Genomic DNA, 16,340 nt, shown 5'->3' with positions numbered 1-16,340 from the left:
TCTCACTTTTTGGATTTTAGAAGGGCATGACATGCCTATATCTGTGTCTCCCCCTCCTTTTACTCCTCCACCTCTTTTCTTTTCGCATGACTATATGTACTTGTCACTTTTCCATGTGTTAGTTGTGTCTTCTGAGCAGTTTGTCAGCTTTTGGACACCTTTGAAGGTGTTTTCTATGTGTTTCTATGTGTTTTTGTTTGCCTGCCATTGGTTTTAACGGTGTTCGAAGGTGTTCGACGAACAGTTCGGCGAACACACGGGTGTTCGACGAACCGAACCGAACTCGAACACTACGGGGGTGGCTCAACACTAATTATGGCTTACAGCCAATGAAAACACAAAAGTCATTATCTCAGTAAATTAGAATACTGTATAACAACAGCTTGAAAAATGTTTTTAAAATCCAAAATGTTGGCCTACTGAAATGTAAGTTCAGTACATGCACTCAATACTTCGGGCTCCTTTTTCATCAATTAGGCTATGTGCCCACGATGCAGAAATGCTGCATATTTTTTACGCTTCTCCCTGGCAGGAAAAACGCATGCTTTTTTTACGTGCATTTTTCCCGCCAGGTAGAAGCGTTTGTCAAGTTTTTTTGCATGCATTTCTGCATGTGGGTTAGCAAGCGCTTTTCCAAGTGATTTTACCATCACTTGGAAAAGTACTTGACAACTTGTTCACACTATATAAATTTATGCAACTGGCATAAATAGTAGTGTGACCAAGTTAGTTAAAAAAAAAAAGAATAAGAATGGTGAAAAATAAAAAAATAAAGTTTATACTTACCTTCCGTTGTCCTCCCGGTGTTATCTCCGCTGCGTCCGGTGTGTTGGGCGGCTCGCGCTGTTGTGAAGGACCTGCGGTGACGTCATTGAGCCATGTGATGGGTCACATGACTCAGTGACGTCATGGCAGGTCCTTCACAACGGCGTGAGCATTGCAAGAGACCGGACGGAGCAGACAAAACACCGGGAGGACAACGGAAGGTAAGTATAAACTTTATTTTTTATTTTAAATTCTTTTTTTTACAGTTTCTATGGTACCCAGGTCTGGATGAGAGTCTCCTCTCCTCCAGACTTGGGTACCATCCGCACATAGAAACGCATAATATCCGTGTGTACAAATGTACTGACACGGATATTATGCGTTTCAATGCAAGTCAATGGCGGCGATTATGCTGCGTGTCCGCAAAAATAATGGACATGCTGCAGATTTTTGAGCGCAGCATAAATGCTGCGGAAAAATCCACAGCATGGGCATTGACATTGCGGCTTGTCATTGGGGACCATGGGGGGCGGATTACCAAGCGTTTCCCAAGTGTTTATGCTGCGGAAATTCCGCTGCATAAACGCTTGGAAAAAGCATAGTGGGCACACAGCCTTAGTGCATCGATGCGGCGTGGCATGGAGGCGTTCAGCCTGTGGCACTGCTGAGGTGTTATGGAAGCCCAAGTTGCTTTGATAGCAGCCTTCAGCTCGTCTGCATTGTTGGATCTGGTGTCTCTCATCTTCCTCTTGACAATACCCTATAGATGCTCTGTGGGGTTAATGTCAGGCGAGTTTTCTGGCCAATCAAGCACAGTGATACTGTTGTTTTTCCACCAGGTATTGGTACTTTTGGCAGTGTGGACAGGTGCCAAGTCCTGCTGGAGAATGAAATTTACATCTCCAAAAAGCTTGTCGGCAGAGGGAAGCATGAAGTGCTCTAAAATTTCCTGGTAGACAGCTGCGCTGACTTTGGTCTTGATAAAACACAGTGGACCTACACCAGCAGATGACATGGCTCCCCAAACCATCACTGATTGTGGAAACTTCACACTAGACCTCAAGCAGCTTGGATTGTGGCCTCTCCGCTCTTCCTCCAGACTCTGGGACCTTGATTTCCAAATGAACATTGGAACTCTGTGACCTTGTGGAGTGAGTCAATGACTGCCTTCTGGACATATGTCAAGTCAGCAATCTTCCCCATAATTGTGGAGCCTACTGAAACAGACTAAGGGAACTTTTTAAACGCTTAAGAAGCCTTTGCAGGTGTTTTTTGTTGATTATTTTAATTTACTGAGATAATGACTTTTGTGTTTTCATTGGCTCTAAGCCATAATCATCAACATTAACAGAAATAAGCACTTGAAATAGATCACTCTGTAATGACTCTATATAATATATGAGTTTCACTTTTTGTATTGAAGAACTGAAATAAATTAACTTTTTGATGATATTCTAATTTAGTGAGATGCACCTGTATGTAAAGGCTGGTTAATAATATATTCATGTATAATGTATTCATACTATCTATGCTTTTCCCACACTCCAGCTGCTGATTGACACAGTTCTTCCTATACAAAGGAATAATGAGAAAACTGAGGGCTATAGGATGACAGGAACATGAACGGTATATCATGAATACGAGTCCTTTCTGGAATCACTGGCCCCGCTATGCAGATTTTAATGTAAGTTCTCGATAAAGCGCTGCAAATTAATGGAAGCAACAGACTGGTGGACTCAGCATTTTTCAATCTACTATATGCTGCCTTACAGTGAGAGAAGTACCACAGACCTAAAATATTCACTCGAAAGGCAACAGTAAATCTTTATACAAACTTAGTTTTTTTTATTGTTCATTTGTTTCTTAAATGCAAACTGAAGAAAATTTCTAAATAGTCTTCGTTAAAAAAATTCCTAAGACTTTGCTGCTCCAGAGAGTCTGTAAATTCTACATCAAGCTGAGTGACCTGCAAAACTACTACAAATCCGTCAGACAGTCGACTCTGTCTTGACAGATCTTTCTCTCTGTGATAGAGATAGCTACAGGGAGAAGGAGAGGTTGTTGGCTGATCTCCAATGTGGACTAGGGGGAAAGCGTGTACAGAATAGGAGGTAGCATATGAAGTGGAAATAGGTGCAGGATAGAAGCTGTGCTGATGTATGAGCAAATGGAGACAGTAGTACGTCCTGGATAAACACAGGCCTCACATGCAGCCTAAATTACTGGGAGAGAGACTCACACAAGAAAAAAATCTGAATCTTGAATCAGGTTACTAACTGCATATCAGGGGGTCTGAAAATGAATGAAGGAATGACTGCAGACTTCAATTTTAAAAACTCCTTTATTAAGTATAGGTGACACTAAAATAGAGAAAACATTTTGTCCATTTTAAAGGTGTCCTAAGCTGTTAAAGGTTTATTCTAAAATTTGGAGATTATCCCCTATCCATGAATTGCTAGGACCCCCCGCTGCTCCTGAGAACTGGGGCTCCATGTGATAGGAGGAGAGGTCGATCATACGCATGACCACTTCATTCATTCTTGTTAGAGTGCCGAAGACCTGCTGAGAGCAGAGCTTGGCGATCTCTGGCGGTCTCATTAAGGACGAATGGAGAGGCAATGCGCATATCGAGAGTGGGAGGGAGAAAGGGTAGAGTGGTGATGTCAATGTAGTTGATTGGCTGCAGCAGTTACATGTGCAGCGACAGCTTGTTAAAAAACACTGGGAGCAGTGGTGGAGACTGAGGCATTGAGGGGGTAGCAGAGGTTGGGTAAGGCTGATTTTATTATTTTTGCCAAGTGCAAACTAATAGGAAAAATCTCTAATTTACTTTAAAGAACCAAAGATGTTGAAAGGCTTGTAAAGTAAAGATGGCCAATAACATTTTAGGAAGCCCATTTTTAAAATCCTGTGTTTGGCCCTTCATATCATTATTATATAGTCGATGTAGGGAAATTATCTAATTAATAGGAGACACCGTTTGCTATACTTGGCCATGGAATTTTTGTTTTGTCTTTTACTAAGGGCTGCTTCAGACATGTGGAAAACGGACTGTCCGAGCATGGACCACGCTGCACAAACTGGCATGGCACTCCTGACCTAAACATCAGAGCCTCATAGATGCTGTGTTGGGAGACCCACTCCGTGCAAAAGGTGAGCAACCGTCAGAGATGTTGGCAGCTTTCTTATAGAGATCACAGGAGCGCTTGGTTGAGCGAGCGCTCATGTGTATAGGAGAGAAGGCCAAGATGGCTGTCGGTTGAACAATCGGCTGAAACATCCTTCAGCCAACAGCCATCTAAGTATATGGCAGCTTTTACTTCCATTCTAGTTCTACTGCAATTGTTGCAAGAGAAGGGCAATGTGTCAGAGTCATGTTCCAGCTGTGATTTTGTGGGTACACAAGGCAGTACTGAAAAGATCACAGTGACAGGTATTGCTCATCAGCGGCTGTGCGGGGTCATGCACATATATCCATTGTTAGTCATTATTTGTAAACTCTGGGCAATTTTTTATAAGTAGTAAAATCGATAAACTAATTCTTTCACTTTGACACCTTGAATGCAAATTTCTATGACTCTTTGTACTCTAACGGTCCTAAATACAACTGTAAGGTTGTAAGTTAAGCAGGCTTCACATGTCCAACATTCATGGTCCAAGAGCGGACTGGCCTTAGGATTCCTGACCCTAACTCTACAGCTTCATATATGCCAATGAGACTTTTGAGTTCTAGTTAGGAGACCTGCGACCAGTCTGTACTTGAAACTGTGACCGTTGGATGTGTGAAGCCGACTTTAGAAAATTTCCTCTAAAATGTGGCCTTGGGTTCTTGTATTACTATCATCTGGATGAACACTGTGGAAGAATAGATTGAAATAGCTATTCGTATGTACCAACTACATGTAACATTTAAGTAGAGGATAGGAAGAGTTTCTGTGCTCTCCAGAATACGACACAATTAGTGGTATGATAAAGTTGTAGGTTTATTGTCAACGTGTTTCAGAGTTCACCGACTCCTTCTTCAGGACCACCATACATAAATAACTGGTAAATGGTTATTTATGTATGGTTGTCCTGAAAAAGGAGTCGGGGGACTCTGAAACGCGTTGACAATAAACCTACAACTTTACCATACCACTAATTGTGTCGTATACCGGAGAGCACAGAAACACTTCCTATCCTCTACTTAAGTCTACTGTTTCATGGAAGTTGCTGCATCTCCTTTTCAGGCTCTATAAGTGATGTGTCTCACACAACCTCATAAGGTGAGCGGTTCTACCTTTAATTATTAACTTTTTAACTCGGATAAGACCCTATTGCGCTCTTGCATTTCTTTACAACTACATGTAACAAACACCTAGGTGAAATTTCCCTATCGAAAGTTCGAATGTAACATCACATAAGGAAATAGGAAATGATACATTCATTACTTAAGACCAGAGTCTTTAATATTCATTATTTTATTAGAAACAACACTTGAGATAATAAACCTCCAAGAAAATAAATTTATTTAAGTCTGAAACAAAAAAAAAAAAAAAAAAAAAGGAAACACAGAAGTAATAATGAGAAACATCAAATATAAATTGAAATACACATTGTAATGACTTATAATGGCTTGTGTAACCAGAGAAGTACCAAACTGACATTCGGAAATTGATTGAGGTATTTAACTATTTTTTTGGCTAAAAAACCTTACATAGCATAACAGACTTTGTCATAATAAAATATATACTTTCTATGAGGATCTGTTCAACGGAAATATTCCAGGGGTTAAGTTTTGCTCTTAAATTTACTAATATTGCCAACTTTCCTAGGAAATTTCCTGTGACGATCTGATATGTGTATTTAATGGCTGAGCGGTGGAGAATTATGAATGTTCTTACCTGCAATTATATTTTATAAAAAATGTGCGGGGACTAAAATAATGATGGCCTCCCTTTAAGGATAACCTTCAGAGCCACTGAATGAAGGGTCATTTATACGGACACATTGGCTCATTCATATGTGGTTGTGCCTGGTACTACAGTCCTATGATGACCCCCATTCTATCTGTAGACTAGGCCATCCATATTTTAGTCCAGGAAAGCCTCTTTAACATTAAAGATCTAAGATTAAATATTAAAAAAAGCTTAATCAATGGGGCATATCAATCAAATAATGTGATGAATATAAAAAGTAAGATGTAAGAATCAATCCAGTTTTCAATTGCTTAAAGTGCAAGTGTACTAATAGAAAACTTTTGACATATTGTAGAGACATATCAGAAATTTTGATCGGGTGCTAAGAATCTGCTGTTTTCTAAAATGAAGGAACAGAAGAGCTGATCTGATTGCTGCTCTACTCCAAGACTGAAGATGGGCTTAATAGAAAGTGTTATGAGTCTGTCTTCATTATCTTCGATAAGAAGCTAATAGCCGTTTCGCGTGAGAATCATGCTTCCTCTGAGGTTCAGTGGAAGCATGAGAAACAAGCTTCCTCTGAGGCTCAGAGGAAGCGTGATTCTCACACGAAACAACTGTTAGCCACAATTGTCTCCACAACCTCTGTTTATGGGACTGCAATAAAATGATATTCTAACACGAAGCGGTGAGTGTCCTATTCTTCTTGCATCATTATTACCACTGGACTCTTATCACATAAGGTTTTTTTAGCTGCTAATCCCTAATTTTTTAGTACCTAATTTATCAATTGGTACTAAAAATACCCCACTTGGGAGGTCCAAGAGTATCGTAAATCACTGCCGCTGGAGTGCACGTGATGTGAATGGAAGTAGTGCCAAATCCCTGTTTTTCTATACTATTCGTAGAGAAGCGCTTGATTGTACACTTCTGCCTCTTCTTTTTTAGCAAGGTATTAGCACATGGACGGTCACTAATCAAAACTTCCGACATGTTGTTATAGCATGTCAAACGTTGTGTCCTCATGAACGAATGTTCTATGGAGCAATAATCATGGTGTAAAAAAAAGATAATCGTTCTCGGCAGGATCTATTACTGATTGTTCAGTGCGCATGAGAATAGGAGTCCGCCTGCGTAAACAGAGTAATAAAATGACTGCCGTCCGGCAAACATGCTGCAGATCAGCAGTCGTTTCCCGCTGTGCCCAGTGTAAATGGACTTTGAAAATACAGCTACACTTTAAGCAGTTTTGTACTGCTCTTAGGACTGATTCGGCACATTATCAGCTTTTATTTTTATCACACCACGTATTCATGATTATCTTTGCTCTATAATTAAAAATCTTAATTTACAAAAGAAAAGTTGCAATTCAGCAAAGGCAAAGAGACGGCCACCAAAGAGACATTTCAATTAAACAGGTCCGTTAAAGTCCAGCATGAATACTATTCACCATAACACTAAATAGAATTTTAAGACAAATTTAGCAGCAAGTTAGTAGCCATTAACCATTACTACCCTTAAAGGCAAAAAACAAAATTACCATACATAGTTGTTTTTTTTTTTTTTAAGAATTAATTTGTAATGCTGGCTGAGTTATCAGTCCTCCTCATTTACAGACATAGTTTACGGTAATAACGCAGGTCTATCCGATACGATTTTTTTTTTAGCTAATATTCTTTATGAAATACAATTTCCATCTTGTTCCAGTGTCAGAGCATTTGCTGCCATTTTATGGGGTATCTCTTATTAGGTTCTGGATACACTTAATTTGAATGATGTCCCATGTAAAAATAACATTGCTGCCCCATGTACCCCAATTACCTTGTGAAGAGCAGTTTCTCTTGAGCATATTGCTCATTCTTGTAAAGGCATGGAGTGGGTGCTCAGCCATGGTCCAAGACTGAAGGCCTGACCCTCCTGTCTGATGACTATATACTTGACCCTGCCTCTGGGGGACATGGGACAAATCCCCCAAAACTCTTTTGGCCCTGACTCATAGTGAGGGTCTTAAGTGAGGAGACTCTGCCATAAAAGGGTTTATGGAAAGGAGTAACGAGGACCTATCACCAGGTCAAAAGTGGACAGTTTTTGACCTGTTCTCCTGAGTACTCCATTTTTTTTTTCAAATCCACCATACAGTTAGAGAGACGTGGGCCTTTTTAGCTAACTTGTCCAAATTTCTAATTTTTATTGTCTACACTAATGGGGCACTCAGGGGACCAGCAGGAACAGAACAATATAAAAGATTAGCCAGTTCTGATCTAGTGATAGGTCCTCTTTAAAGGGGTAAGCAATCAGTGGATCCTATCATTTCACTGAGGTTCTTCATAGCTAAGACTTAGCATGTCTAATTTTTGTGAAGCACTAGCAAATTTATATATGGTTTCCAGTGTACAAAACAGCCGAAATAAAATGTGCACTTAAAATCATGGCAGACTTAAAAAAAATCCCTCCCATTAACTTTTCTTTCCCCTAAATCTGTGTATGTATATGTAGTGTAGCTTGTGTGTGATAATATACTCACCTACCGCCGCTCTCTCCAGCATCTAGTAACATTCTACGATTCTTCTGAGTGACGTCACCGCTCTTCAGACTCTAGGGGTTACACTGCACTCTGTGAGGCCTAGAAGTGGATTTTACAATGTAAGTCTATGGAGCATCAAAACAAGGACCCACAGGCTTACATAGGAATAGAGACTTTCAGCTAATGCATAGGGTGATCCGGAGAGTCTGCAGAGCGGTGACGTCACTGAGAAGAGGAGCAGATGGAGGTAGGGGAGTTTATTAACACACTGACACTACACTGTACATACACATATACTCAGATTTAGTTAAAAAAAAGTTCACGGGAGCACTTCTTTAAAGAAGCACTCCTGCCAAAGTTTGTATCCTCTTAATATATTGCAACCATCATATTATATATCATTGTGTACTTACAATTGATCATTTTGCATTTCTACCGGGTAAATTCTTCTCTGCTCTATGTAGAAACAGGAATTCTATTGTCCCTTCATTTATCATTCCCGTCTTCAACTCCTGACCAGCTGTTCCCTCCATCCATTCTCCTCGACATTGACTTTTCCATTGACTGATGAGTCATACAGGGAAAATTGACCTCCTATTTCTACATAGATATTAGAAGGATTCAGCTAGTCAGTTTTTAATCAGGTGATGTCATAGACCTAATGGAAAAGAGAAGAATTATCTGGGTAGAAAGGCAAAATGAGCAATTTTAAGTACACAGTGCTATATAATATGATGACTGCAATATATTAAGATTTTCCATGTATGAGTCACAAGTCAATGCAAAAGTTCCTGGCAGGGGAGAGGAAAGAGCAGCTGGGTCACGAGTTGAAGAGGAGAATGATAAATGCGGTGACAAAAAACTTGCTTCAACATAGAGCAGAGAAAAGAGAAGAATTAACTGGGTAGAAGGACAAAATGAGCAATTGTAAGTACCCAATGCTATATAATGACGATTGCAGTATATTAAGAGGATAAAAATGTTGTTGGGAGGAGGAATGCTTCTTTAATGACACAGCAAGTAAAATATTCTATAGATATTCAGCTCGTAGCTGCAGGATTGTTCAGTCATCAATACTGAGCTCCAATGTTATGTACCTTGGACTCCACGTAACCTAATGAATGACTGTAGAGCTAAGCAGCCATCTGCCCCCTATCACAACTCCTCTCCAAAGACAATTAAAAGAAATGAACAAAAACCTAACGTTTCCCTATATTTTGCCCCAAACGATCACTGACGCAGCCATGCTTTAAATCTGAACAGCTGAATACTGATGGGAATTGTAGAAGAACCATATCATCATATATTACTTATATATTACTTATCTACAACATAAAATATTTTCATTGCATTGCCATTCACATTAACCGCTACAACACACTTTAATTAACACTTGTTTGTGCTGTCTAGTAACCTAAATTAAGATCATACATGTACAAAACCATCCTATTGCTACTGATGTCACATTTTTAAAGCCTTCCCCTTATGTGAAAGGAAAAATTAACACATTCATGAATTTTGTTTTCCATGAAATTATATCACTTAACAACATTAAACATGTAACCGCATTCCCTGTGCATCTGTGTGCCATGAAGTACACACAACCTGCATATTCACTGTAGTGTCAGTGACTGATACTGCAAAAATATTTGGCCCAGGAGATAGAAAAAAAGAAACAATAAACCTATGTGGTAGTGAAAACCTTTACCCTACTTGTCTCCTTTCCTCCTGCTCACTAACTGTCATGATTTTTTTTTTTTTATATTGTATAATATCCATTATGGTTAATAGAAACTTACACGTAAATGATCACGGTACTTTCAATTAACTTGATTTGATTGATAATTTGATAAATAGATAATCTGGGAATCACTTCAATAATTATTTAGTCTTACCGCAAATAATCACTCTAAAATGTGACCACTAGATATCTTCCTTATGACTAACTTGCTGTCCACTGCCTGTTGTCAAGTGTGATCCATCTATCAGCAGAGACATAAAAAAGGATGACAGGAAATGGGGGTAAGTCTTTGTCTCTCTAAAGGAAGTAGAGGCAGAACTTTTTCTATAGGAAATGGAGCAAGGACTGTATCTCTTTACAGAAAATGGAGCAAGGACTACATCTCTCTACAGAAAGTGGAGCAATAACGGTCTCACTACAGGAAGTGGAGCAAGGACTTTATAACTTTCTACACAAAGTGGAGCAAGGACTTTATCTCTACAGAAAGTGGAGCAAGGACTTTATATCTACAGAAAGTGGAACAAGGATTTTATCTCTCTACAGGAAGCAAAGGCAGGACTTTGTCTCTCTACAGGAAGCGAAGGCAGGACTTTGTCTCTCTACAGGAAGGGAAGGCAGGACTTTGTCTCTCTACAGGAAGGGAAGGCAGGACTTTGTCTCTCTACACTATGTGGATGCAGGACTTTGTCTCTCTACACTATGTGGAGGCAGGACTTGGTGTAGAGAGACAAAGTCCTGCCTCCACATAGTGTAGAGAGACAATGTGGAGGCAGGACTTTGTCTCTCTACACTATGTGGATGCAGGACTTTGTCTCTCTACACTATGTGGAGGCAGGACTTTGTCTCTCTACACTATGTTGAGGTAGGACTTTGTCTCTCTACACTATGTGGAGGCAGGACTTTGTCTCTCTACACTATGTGGAGGCAGGACTTTGTCTCTCTACACTATTTGGAGGCAGGACTTTGTCTCTCTACACTATGTGGAGGCAGGACTTTGTCTCTCTACACTATGTGGAGGCAGGACTTTGTCTCTCTACACTATGTGGAGGCAGGACTTTGTCTCTCTACACTATTTGGAGGCAGGACTTTGTCTCTCTACACTATGTGGAGGCAGGACTTTGTCTCTCTACACTATGTGGAGGCAGGACTTTGTCTCTCTACACTATGTGGAGGCAGGACTTTGTCTCTCTACACTATGTGGAGGCAGGACTTTGTCTCTCTACACTAGGTGGAGGCAGGACTTTGTCTCTCTACACTAGGTGGAGGCAGGACTTTGTCTCTCTACACTAGGTGGAGGCAGGACTTTGTCTCTCTACATTAGGTGGGGTGGGTCTTGGTCTCTCTGTTTCTGATCTCCTGTCTGTCACACTACATACAGGCATAATAGAGAGACGGGCCTTCAGTTAAAAGCAGATAAGCGGTTGGACAAAAACAGGAACAATGAGTACAGGGAAGCGAGGGAAAGCAAGCTACTGCACCTATTGTACTGGCAGAATGCTTATAAAGAGGAACTGTTCTCTTAAAAAAAACAGTTCCTGGATACATTACACTGGTATGTGCAGTAAAACGGATTTAGCTGGTTGTGAGCAAGTTTTCTATGAAAGGACAAGAATACTTTAAGGCTAAAAAATACATTATAATTCCTTGTAGGTAAAAATCCTAGGGTCATGTAAAAAAAACACCTTAATTTTGAGATAAAAAGTAAAAGATCACAGCTAAAGCAGAATTCTGAGGTAACTGTCAGAATTTCATTTTTTTTTATCACAGATGTGTGCTTTTTTATTTGTGTGTGACCCCTGGACTTCATATCCTTTGACTCATCCTTTTCTGTTTATAATTCTCATCAGCCATTTTTATCTGCAAAAGATTCATGCACTCGACTACATTATGAAGAGCTGTAAATATAAAGGAACAAATTTTTCCAGTCTAATATATTATATGGAACCTGTCATGAGAAAAGTGCGTATTTAACTAAAGCCATGGTGCTAAAGTACTAGTAAATACCCTTGTAAACATATGGATGGTTGAGGAGCAGGGAGAAAATGAAGTCTAATCTCTGCTGCGCGCTGCATGACTCTGGCAGAGGCCATAGCACTGAACAGTCATGGCATTAGCTAACCTATATTAAAGATAAATGTAAAGGTTGGGATGTTACGGAGTGGCCACAGCGCAGCTATTTAATGGTAGTCCGGTTTAGCGTGTAAGGCTTTGTGCAAGCAGAATTTATTGGAGCGGACCCTCTCCAAAATTCTGTTCAACAGACACTTCAAATAGGTTGGAAAACTCTTTCTAATCATGTCTACAGTAAATTCACTTTGCTGTTCACATGAAAAGTTTTTTGAGCTTTTTTTTTTTTCCTTGAAAAAGTTTTGAAAAATGCCAGGTAAAAAAGAGAAAGTGAAAAGTGGAAGCCTCTTCAAACTATGCACTGTCAAATCAAAAGGCTGCAAAGAACACTACAGGAAAAAAAACATTCAAAACTCCTTCACGAAAAGAAAAACTCCCAAAAAAGAAGCTTCTCCTAAAGCGGTTTCTGCTTGAAAACCTTAACGTATTGGAGCGTCTGAAAAACTTTGTCTGCACTTTGCCTAAGGGTATGTTTCCACGGCATCTTTAAGACACTGGGGGTCGTTTTCCTCAAGTGTCTCTGCCGGTACCTCAGAGGCGTCAGAATCTTTGCTACACTTTCAAGAACATAGAGCTGGCGGATTCCAAAATGAATCCACCCAAAAAAATAAACTTTTTTTAACCCGTTTCAAGAAGTGAAATAAAACAAAACATTTGCACAGCAATATTGTTTTTACATTGCTGTGCACTATGTTCATTTTCTGAGACTGTTTAGTGATACTTTTTCAGCCATCAGCAATCATCAGGACACAGTTTATGGTCACCCTGTAGCTGCTACATGAGCCCAGCCTTCTGAGGAGAACATGGTCACCCTGTAGCTGCTACATGAGCCCAGCATTCTGAGGAGAACATGGTCACCCTGTAGCTGCTACATGAGCCCAGCCTTCTGAGGAGAACAATCTAAGCAAGATTTGGCAAAGTTATCATTGTTAACGTTCACGTAATTGAAGTCCATGAGTGAAAGGGACATTATCAGAAATAAACCCTGTGTGTAGCTTTATTCTGCAGTCATAATCCCATTTACATTCAGTTAGAAAAAAGGGAGGCAACACGTGAAAAGGAGAATGTCTGCAGAATCATACAGCTTTGTAATTAGTCTGTAACACTGCAGACACATAGGTTTGCAGAGGAGCTGGATACATAGAATGGTGAGGGATTTTTAATCGAGGATATTTGAAAATTGGCATCAGTTTTTATTTTCGATGAATCGGAGCGATAATAAGATGTTTGGAAAGGTGGACCTGCCCCTTTTCTTTCATACAATACATTTCTAGATACATTTTTTGCAGGGATAGCATCATGACAAGAGTTAATCAATATCTGGCAGGCTAAAGAAAGCCGCCCAGAGAGAAATAAAATGGGCCACGAAATTGCTACATGCTAGATTAGAGGCATATCCAGGGTCTGCTTCACATATTAAATTTTTCTATACTGTAGGAAAATATTGTATACAATGAATTTCTATATAATGCTTAGATTCTGTATATATACACCACACAGTGATTTCATGTTTCAGGCTTCTGGATGTAAAAATATACTCTGTAAAAAACATTTGGGATTTGCATTCACTGAGTCACATTGTATAAACGGCAACGCTGGCAGAATGGTTTATACAGCATGCGTTATATAATTCATGCTTACGATTATAAATGTATTAACTCAAAACATCATTTTCTGTGTTTCAATACTAACCAGGTAGTATTATTAATTACCCATTCGCATTCTATGGGATATTTCGTTAATAACAATCAGGGGTTGCTTGTCGGGTCTGCATTGTCTAGGGCCATCAACTGGGTTGGTTGCATTATTGGATGCTGAATAGGAGCCATGTCCAAAAAGCCTGAAAGCTTTAGTTGGCAACCCATCTAAATTACAGTATGATAGTAGAGTAGGACCAATGATGATGAAATTACCCCCCCCCCACCTTATGCTCAAAAAAACAATTTACTTGGTTAAGTTCAACTTCCATAATATCTACAAACAACATTGCAGCATCACTACTAAAGATAACCTTGGGATGGAAGCAGCATCTAAGGCCAGTTCCTCAGGGGTTGACCCGAAGAAGCATTGGATGCCAACAAACCACTTTGCCTTGACATGGTTAATTGATTACAGGGCTAGGGCTACAAACTAAACCTTTGCTTTGGGTGAAAGTAAACTTGAATGAACCTTTCAACTACTTCATACATCTTAGACAAACCCTAAAAGTGATAATCTGTGGCCTTTTTTCATTATTTTCACCTATACTGACAATCTGCATGTCTACTTCGGGTCCCAAAGGATTACAATCCACCAAAGGTCCTTTGAAAAACTAGATCTGCTCTCCTTCAATGTAAAAAGTAATACGTGACATAATGACTCGAATCAGGCAGACATACAACACTAGATAATGATGACGCGGAAAGGTTGGATCGACGGATGCAAGGTGGATAGTGTCCCAAGGTGACGGTTGAGAAGTAGCTAAAAACAGACTACCCTATGCTACAATTCATTACATAAATGAAGTAATTTGATAAACATTTTGGCATTTTTTTTACACTGAATATATTAGCTTAAGCTTTACAAGATAAACACAATTAAAAAGCTTGTAGGCAATGTTTTTTTTTTCTTTTTGGTTGAACCGTACAAGCCCATGCTCTGCAACTCCAAAATAAAAATGTACTATGGCATCACTTTGTTCACTTGATCTGTGGACATGTAGCCACATGGTTGTAGAAATTCCTTGCCTGGCGGAGCAGTAGTGTTAAGCACAAGGTTTTGTGGTGAGTTTATAATGTGGACAGAGGTATAGTCAGCCACGGGTGTCTCGTAACTCTGATCTTTTTCTGTGGCACGAGAGATCATGGTGGCAGCTGTAAGGCTTTCTGGGGTGAAGTAGCTATCCATGGTAGGATTCTGCTGAACACTTTGTGAGGCCTCTACTGGGAAATGCACAGGACAGAACGCCATCACCGCGGTATCACGTACATAAGAATTGTCCACGTTGAGGTTTCTTGGATGTTGGATGGCTGGTTCACTGCAGTCTTCGTTCTCCATCTTCATTCTCTGCCCTGGTGAAAGGAGAAGTCTTCCAGCTGGTGTAATATCACTTACAAGAGCATAAAAATCCATGCTTGGCTTCGAACCGATGTTGCTTAGTTGGGTTGTAGCCGTGGCATTCGTCTCGTTACCAAGTAATGGGCAACTTTTATTATCTTCTGGTCTTGTGCTCATCTTTTCTGTATTTGGCATTTGGGAACTTGTAGGCACACCTCCTTTATTTGATTTCTCACTAAGGCACAGGAGATCTGCCTGGTTATCTTTCGTAGTCTGACATTGTCCAGTATCTGAGGTTTCATCGCTTGTATCGCTGTTTCCAAAATCTGTTTCAGGAATATCTGGTTCACAACAGCTGGCCCGGCCAGAGTCATCATCCTTAACACCCAGACAACTATGGGCCTTAGGGTATTCTTCTGCCAACAGCCGGTCAGTATCAGTGCCTTCGTTCTTCTCATCTTGGTCATCAAGGTCAAGCTCAATAAATTCAACCCAAGGATCATCCATGCACAGTTGTTGCTTGTAGCTGTCATGGCTGGCAAGTATTGAGCTGACTTCATCCAATTTTCCTTTCTGTTTAAAAGGCAGAAATACACTATGAATACTTAGGTGATATGACAACAGATAAGTACGACATTTCCAATTTCCAACATTATGACTAATACTTTTCTACATTACTGCTAATAAAACAATAATGGGTTCAATTTCTGCCATTTCCAGAAAAAGCGCTTTTAGCTATGCAGCCTATGTCTGTCGTAAGTGCCGTAAGCTTCAAGGTTAATGTGTGTGACCCATAGGCCTCCTTCTTCCATCCAACGGAAGCCAAGAGTGTCTTTTTGGCATCTGCTTGGATGGTGTACATTAGTATATCCTTTTTTAAACATCCTGTTGCATTATTCTATACAGAGGCATTCTGAAAAAAATGTTCATAGCGTAGCACCTAGCTGGAAGTCTAGCTGCCTGGGTTGACACCAACCTAGAGCTTTGAGGAGCCATAGTGCAGATTTAGAACTGCAACCCATTCAGTTTTTCAACCCACAATCACTGAAAACTGCCGCACACCTCAATTCAGGCTTCATTCTCAGGATCGGTGAGTTCCTGACAGTCATATATCCACTAATCAGAAAGAGATGGAATATACCCCACTGTGAAGATGTAAGAAGATTAGGAATCACCTTGGAGTTCGGAGACCTTAGCTTGTGGCCTGACCTCGCTGTTAATAGTATTACTTACAGTAGAGGGCATTATC

At 40.0% G+C, this 16,340-nt stretch overlaps 1 protein-coding gene across 6 annotated transcripts in view; it reads right to left on the bottom strand.

The window, feature by feature from the left end:
- Window positions 1–7,212: 7,212 nt before the first annotated feature.
- The window catches only part of GHR (growth hormone receptor), a 421,312-nt gene continuing 412,184 nt past the window's right edge, over window positions 7,213–16,340 (bottom strand). For all 6 annotated transcript variants that reach the window (XM_073680288.1, XM_073680286.1, XM_073680287.1 and 3 more), the window contains one exon: window positions 7,213–15,664. In XM_073680288.1, the coding sequence (XP_073536389.1) occupies window positions 14,717–15,664 (948 nt within the window). In that variant the 3' untranslated portion in view covers window positions 7,213–14,716. The remainder of the gene's footprint in view (window positions 15,665–16,340) is intronic.

This window comes from Phyllobates terribilis, unplaced genomic scaffold (genome assembly GCF_046119375.1).
Source record: "Phyllobates terribilis strain yellow unplaced genomic scaffold, ASM4611937v1 Scaffold_1__5_contigs__length_1240528914, whole genome shotgun sequence".
Classification (NCBI taxonomy): Eukaryota; Metazoa; Chordata; class Amphibia; order Anura; family Dendrobatidae; genus Phyllobates; species Phyllobates terribilis.
This window is presented reverse-complemented; position numbering and strand designations above follow the sequence as displayed.